A 6,954-nucleotide genomic window follows, 5' to 3' on the forward strand; every position below is an offset into this window, starting at 1 on the left:
AATAACTTCAAGTCATATTAGCTGAAACAAAATACATAACCATTCAAATAAAGCTTAATATGTAGGTGCTTTTTGCTATCCTCACTCTCTGATATATGCTCAGTGCTCAATAACAAAGGAAATCTTTCTAAAGGAAACCAAAAAGCTGTTACGTTTAGAAATCACCTATCTATCAGAAAAAGTGTCTAATAGAATTCAAAAGCATATGTATGTGTTGCAGAATTTTAGGGAAAAAATTACACTAATTGGTAAAGTCATCCAATTATCACACATGAGACCATGAATTTCATCATGTCTTAAATGACATTAGTTGCTTCTTTGAGAACAGAAAGCGTGCTTTTTTTTTTTTTTTAAATTTACTTGACAGGTAGAGTTATAGATAGTGAGAGAGAGAGACAGAGAGAAAGGTCTTCCTTACGTTGGTTCACTCCCCAAATGGCCGCTACAGCCGGCGCTGCGCCGATCCGAAGCCAGGAGCCCTCGGTGCTTCCTCCAGGTCTCCCATGCGGGTGCATGGATATGCATTTGGATATGGCCATAAGCAAAGTACATGTTCTCCCCTCCCCTCAGAGAAGAGTGTCTCCTTCATTGATGACCCTTTCTTTCCTCTGAGGTCTCACAGAGATCCTCCGTGTAGGATATTTTTTGTCAGAGTCTTCTAAGCCAAAAATTTTCAATGCATGCTATAAATAGTGAATAGCTGCTATGCCAAACTCCAAAATTTTCTGACTGCTGGGTGGGGGCCCCTAAAATTGCATTTCTAACAAAGTCTCACCAAAATAAGCTTATCTTTTAATCCCATTTTCCATGAACTTTCTGAAGTATACCTGTATTTATGCTACACTCAACTATGGGTAACATGCACCTTCTTCTAAAGCCAGATTAGGGGCCGGTGCTGTGGCTTAGCAGGTAAACCTGCCACCTGCAGTGCCAGCATCCCATATGGGGACCAGTTCAAGTCCCAGCTGCTCCACTTCCTATCCAGCTCTCTGCTATGGCCTGGGAAAGCAGTAGAAGATGGCCAATCCTTGGGCCCCTGCACCTGCGTGGGAGACCCAGAAGAAGCTCCTGGCTCCTGGCTTCGGATCAGCGCAGCTCAGGCCATTGCGGCCATTTGGGGAGTGAACCAGTGGATGGAAGATCCCCTGCTCCGCCTCTCCTTCTCTCTGTGCGTTAACTCTGACTTTCAAATAAATAAACAAATATTTTAAAAATAAATAAATAAAGGCCGGCGCCGTGGCTTAACAGGCGCCGGCACACCAGGTTCTGGTCCCGGTTGGGGTGCCGGATTCTATCCCGGTTGCCCCTCTTCCAGGCCAGCTCTCTGCTATGGCCCGGGAAGGCAGTGGAGGATGGCCCAATTGCTTGGGCCCTGTACCCGCATGGGAGACCAGGAGAAGCACCTGGTTCCTGGCTTCGGATCGGCGTGGTACGCCGGCCGCAGCGGCCATTGGAGGGTGAACCAACGGCAAAAAGGAAGACCTTTCTCTCTCTTTCTCACTATCCACTCTGCCTGTCAAAAATAAATAAATAAATAAATAAATAAATAAATAAATAAATAAAGCCAGATTAAGTTACCAGGTATTTTCATCTACTGTATATATAGTAGCCTGAAATTTGAAGACAACTGTATTGTTAGGGAAATGCAGAAACCAAAGGCCAAGATCAAAGACTCACTCTTTGCTGGAAAGAATTTACATAGATCCTGATATGGTAGCAAAGAAATCTTTAGGCAGATAAGATAGAAGATAAAACTCTGATGTGGAATCAATTACACAGGAATTCGAATTCTAAATCCCTCTAAGCTCTAACAGAATTCTGAAATGTATTTGGTTCATTTATCAGACAGCTAACAGTAAACTGAAATATTATGACCCTGTACCCATAAGTATGTACAATTATTATGTGACAACTTAAAGAAAAAAAACACCACAGGATCACATAAAGAGAAGTCTAGGCAAAATACCTCACTATTTCTAATATTTAAAAGATTCTTGGTAATACCCAACTGCTCTACAGACTCCAGACTTTAAACTTTCACTATTGACTAAATTAGCATTTTAGGGGCAGGCATTTGGAATAACAATTAGATGCCAAATGGGACACCAGCTCTGCTCAATTCCAGCTTCCTGCTTATGTGCGCCCTGGGGGACAACCAGTGATGGCCCAAGTACTTGGGTACCTGCCACCTGTGGCAGACTCGGATTGAGTACCCAGCTCCTACCTTCAGTCTGGCGAACCCTTAGCTATTGTGGGTATTTGGGGAATGAGCTAGCACATAGAAAATTTCTCTATCTCTGTTGGTCTGTTTTTCTCTTTCTCTTTGCCTTTCAAATAAATAATAAATGTTTAAATTACCATTTGAATACAGCGCTACCAAGAATACTGCAAAAAGAAAGACCTTCAGCATTTTGTTCAAAATGTTTAAAACTAAATGATAGAATTGAGACTTTCTATTCTACTCGTGGATGAACTCTTTATATCCATTTAAAAATTAACATAATTATATTTCTAAGTGTTACATATTACAGTCTTAGGGAATAGTCTAATCCTAGAATGACAAAAGTATCTACTTGACATTTTGACAACTCAAATCATGAAAATCATTATTTCTTAAAATTCACCTGTAGGGGTAGGTGCTTGGTCCAACAGTTAGGATGCCAATTGGGACACCAGTATCCCATTTCAGAGTGTCTGGGTTTGAAACTCAGCTCCCACTTCCAATCTAGCTATGTGCAAATGCACACCCTGACAGGCCGCTGGTGATGGCTCACATACTTGAGTCCCTGCCACTCGTGTGGGACAGCCAGATTGTGTTTCTGTCTCCTAACCTCAGCCTGGCTCAGACCCAGTTATTGTAGGCACTTAGAAAGTGAACCAGCAGATGGAAGATCTCTGTCTGCTTTCTCGGCCTTTCAAATAAATTTTAAAAAAAATTTTTTCAAATAAAGTTCACCTGTTGATGGAGAAATACAGTAATCATCCTCCACAGACTGGCCATAATAATCATCATCTTCAAAATCTGAAACAAAAAAAAAAAGAGAAAGAGAAATTCACTTATAATTTTCTATATTTTTACTTATTAGTGAGGAAGTATCTGAATTCTCTCCCAAATAAACTGCTCATCAAAAGCAAAGGAACCTGGAATGTCTATTTTTCCAAAAAGTAAGAATTTCACTCACAAAGTATTCACTGACATTTTATATAAGTAAAGATATGCGTGGCTCTTCAGTTTTTAAACCAAGTGGGTTTTAACAAATTTTTCCAAGTTTTCACCTCATATAAAAAAATTAATCCTACAAACAATATACTTGAATTGTCTTTCCAGTGTTGACAAAGACCTGAAACAAGCAATCCGCCCCAGTTTTTCACTAACTGCTCTCCAATAACCAAAGCAGCTCTTTTCCATAGAACTGACTAACCTAGGATGTACAATGAGAGCAGTTTCTCTTCTTGTGGAGCTGGGTAACCTCTATATAAACCTGCCTATCTCTTTAAACTTCAATGTGCTCACTCCACTGAGGACTAACGACTTTTCTCTCTAATGACTGGAATATGCTTGCTGATCAGATTTTCCCAAGGCTCTTTATTTCTTCTAGCCCAGGTCCCAGCTTTCCTGTCACCTCTTTACAGAAGACACCATAAGAAGTGAGCCTCCCTGCCACCTTTACCCCTAGCACACTTCTCCAATTCAGTGTCTTCAAAGCACGGACACCTAGTTCACTCCATGAGCCTATCAGCTCCTTCAGAGAAAGACTTGGTTTAAGCAGCTACTTGGCACTAAGTTAATATTTATTTTATTACATGTTAATGAATCAAGCTACTTATCAATAAAAACCAACAAGGATCATGAATACATTTACATAAATGTATTCACTTATTCACCTGACAAATACTCATGTCAGGACTACCAGACACATCTGTGATACAACAGTGAGCACCCTCCCAACTCTCTGCAAACCAAAATGTGACTGGAACACAGACAAGGAAATAGGCAATCATAAACCACATGACAAGTGCTCAGCATGAGAAATACCAAGCAACTGGGGAACACACATACAAAAAACAAAACCAGAACTGAGAGTGGTGTGGCAAGGGAAAGGTCCCCAGGAATACAATATCCAAATCAATTCCACAGGAAACAATTAGTTAATTTCTGATGGTACTCATAAGGGAGGGATACCATGCCCAAAAGACAAGTTAATAAGTGACAAGTTATTAGTAAATGAGACATCATTCACAAATACATGTATTTAGGTATTAAAGGCAATAAAATATTTTTTACTAGGTCAGTTTCTAAATACTGAAAATGACCATAAAGTGTCATAATGTAAAAAGATGAACAGAATTCTTTTCAAATAATCTTTGTAAAGTGGTTCTTTTCCTCAACAATATTTTGGAGTATGTACTAGATGGAAAGTTTTGTGCCAGACACTGGAGTAAATATAAAATAAAGTATGGATTTCGCTTTCCTGAGATTTTTAAATTAGTAGTTGAGGCAGTCATGTAATGTACTATCCTAATTACAAAGAAAAACAAAGTAGGAATTAAATAGAAGCTCCACTAGGCTGCAGAGCACAAGCTCTCACGAGGTTCTATCACTTTTGGGAAAATGTTCAATTAGTATTCTAAGTCCAAGAGAAAGCTTAAGTTGGGAGAAATAAACTGCACTCTGAAGATGAAGAGAACTTTTACAAGCCGGGAAAGGGGATGGACCTCCTCTGCTAGAGAGGAACAACCTGGTTATGATGTCAGCAGTTGTTCCAAAAGAAACCCGGTTAACATGACAACCTGACCTTTGGCTGGACAAAGGGAAAAGACATTTGGCACTTACTCCCTCAGATCTGGCCCTCTCCTCCACAAAGTCTTCCTTCACATAATCCTGCATCAACTCCTCCAGGCCACTGTGATTTAGGTTCTCACTTAAGCAGCCCCCACAGCTCTTCATCAGTACCTTTCCAAGTACCTCATACCCTAATCATCTGGTAACAATTTGTGTTATCTCCGCCTTTAAATTACTCTCAAAAGCCCGCTGCCAGTCCCCAGGGCTTAGAACAGTACTCTAAGCACTCAGTGAGAATTGAGAAAATGATAAATGACTATTACAGAAATGAGCATGACGTAAGTTTTTTCATGCCCCTTATATCCTATGGGCAAAGATGTCTTCCCAGTCCGAAGTCATTTCTCAAGTAGCAGTGGTCCATATGTAGCGCCTACAGCCGCTACAATATTCACTTGAAAAGGCCACCACACAGAAGTCACCACCACAAAATTAACTTGACAGACCAGTTCACAGTCTCCAAACCTAGCACAGGGTGTTTGTTAGCTGCCCTCCACTAAGCTGAAAGCACACTAGAATCCTAGCATCATCTACTGGGGTTGCCAATAACCACCAACATCTTATGCACTACAACCTCTGCACTCCACAAAGCAACAGGTCTTTAATTTATTCTGCAGTCGTTCATGATTGTTTTTGTTCTCAGTTTGTGTCATGCAAGGCAATGCCTGTAATTATCCAGTACTTGAAGAGAGATGTGCTCTCCTAAAACTAATTCCAACTCTTTTTAAACCCTTAGAGAACATTCATACTTTTTTCTTCTACTTACTTTTTAAAAATCACTAAGTCCTTTCCCATGCCCTCCTTACTACACACTGATCTTTATTTCCATTTCAAAATGCATTTATAGTAAGCATTACCAGCCAAGAACTGAGTAAACACTCGGGATCATGTGATCTACTTTGGGCTTTTTTTTTTTTAATATGTATCTTTTCCACTGTCCACGAAGTTCCCAATTCGAAATTTGCTGAAAAATATTCAATCAGCTCAAACGAGATTCTGACCTAAATACATACGAATATACCTTGTGTACATTTTTCCTTTAAATGTACATATAACACGGTCACACCAGGTCAACTGAACGTTAAAGCATTAAGTCAACTCGTGTTTGCAAGTAAGTTACGTCTCACGAACATTTTCGAGAGGGGGGTCAGGGGAGAGGGACTAAAAGGCGGCAGTGAGTGCCCAACCTGCGGGGGACAATCGGAGATCTGATCATGGGGTGAGTGCATAAACATCACCAGATCCAGCCTCGCCAAACGCCCTCCCCATACGACGCTCCGCGGCACCTCCTCCTCCTCCCCAAAAAAGATCCATTCCGGAGGGCGGAAACCACAACCTAACGCCACTCGCTGGCACTCAGACCTCCTATTATCTGCCCCAGCTGGGCCTCCGAATTCCAGCCTGGCACCCCTGTCCAGTTCACACATGCTGGTGAGTGCCAGCTGGAAGAGCGAAACGGACGTCTCGGAAGGACCCTGACACCTACCTTCATCGTAGTTATAGCCTCTGACATTCCGATGTCGGGCCATGGCGGCGGACAGGGCGTTTGCCACCGCCCCTTCCAAAACACCCCGCTCAGACACTGACTAGGCGCCAACTGCGGCCTGGCGACCACTTGTACGCCATCTTGGCTTCCGGCAGGCCTCTGCGCCGAGCGCTTGCGCACGCGCAAAGACTTGTGTGCGCACTGCGCGACGGCAACCTCTCAGGGTCACTGGCCGCCTCCCTGGGGAGACATGCGCATTCTGTGCCGGGCGGGGTGGGGGGGAGCAGTGCGCTGTGGGGTTGGCCCCGCCCACAGGGCCGCGGAGTGACGCGCCTTGCGAGGGGGAATCCCCGCCTCGTACAATTTATTAGAGCGAAATACTGCGAGCGGCGCGTTCAGGATGATTTTCCAAATGTGGCTTCCGATAAGCGACTGAAAAAACTGACGCTGTGCTCAATAAAAACATCGAGCTTGTTTTATGACCTTTCACCTTTGAGGTCTAGTTAAGCACTCATGTAATGGCATTCAACCTGTGTACATTTGGTGTAAGAATTAGTCCAAGCTTTAGAGGAGAAAAAAAAAAAGAGCTTTTTAAACAGGTGTAGGAGGGTATTTCAAATTTTCGCGG

General features: G+C 42.4%; 1 protein-coding gene across 2 annotated transcripts in view; it reads right to left on the reverse strand.

The window, feature by feature from the left end:
- HBS1L (HBS1 like translational GTPase) overlaps positions 1-6,562 on the reverse strand; it is a 90,977-nt gene extending 84,415 nt beyond the window's left edge. The window contains exons 1-2 of one of the 2 annotated variants that reach the window (XM_062186798.1): positions 6,327-6,536; positions 2,957-3,022 (exon numbers count right to left, since the gene is read on the reverse strand). In XM_062186798.1, coding sequence (XP_062042782.1) covers positions 2,957-3,022; positions 6,327-6,369 — 109 coding nt within the window. In that variant the 5' untranslated portion in view covers positions 6,370-6,536. Of the gene's footprint in view, positions 1-2,956; positions 3,023-6,326 lie in introns of both variants that reach the window. The other variant, XM_062186800.1, reaches the window with a different exon arrangement.
- Between the last annotated feature and the right edge of the window lie 392 nt (positions 6,563-6,954).

This window comes from Lepus europaeus, chromosome 3, assembly GCF_033115175.1.
Source record: "Lepus europaeus isolate LE1 chromosome 3, mLepTim1.pri, whole genome shotgun sequence".
Classification (NCBI taxonomy): domain Eukaryota; kingdom Metazoa; phylum Chordata; class Mammalia; order Lagomorpha; family Leporidae; genus Lepus; species Lepus europaeus.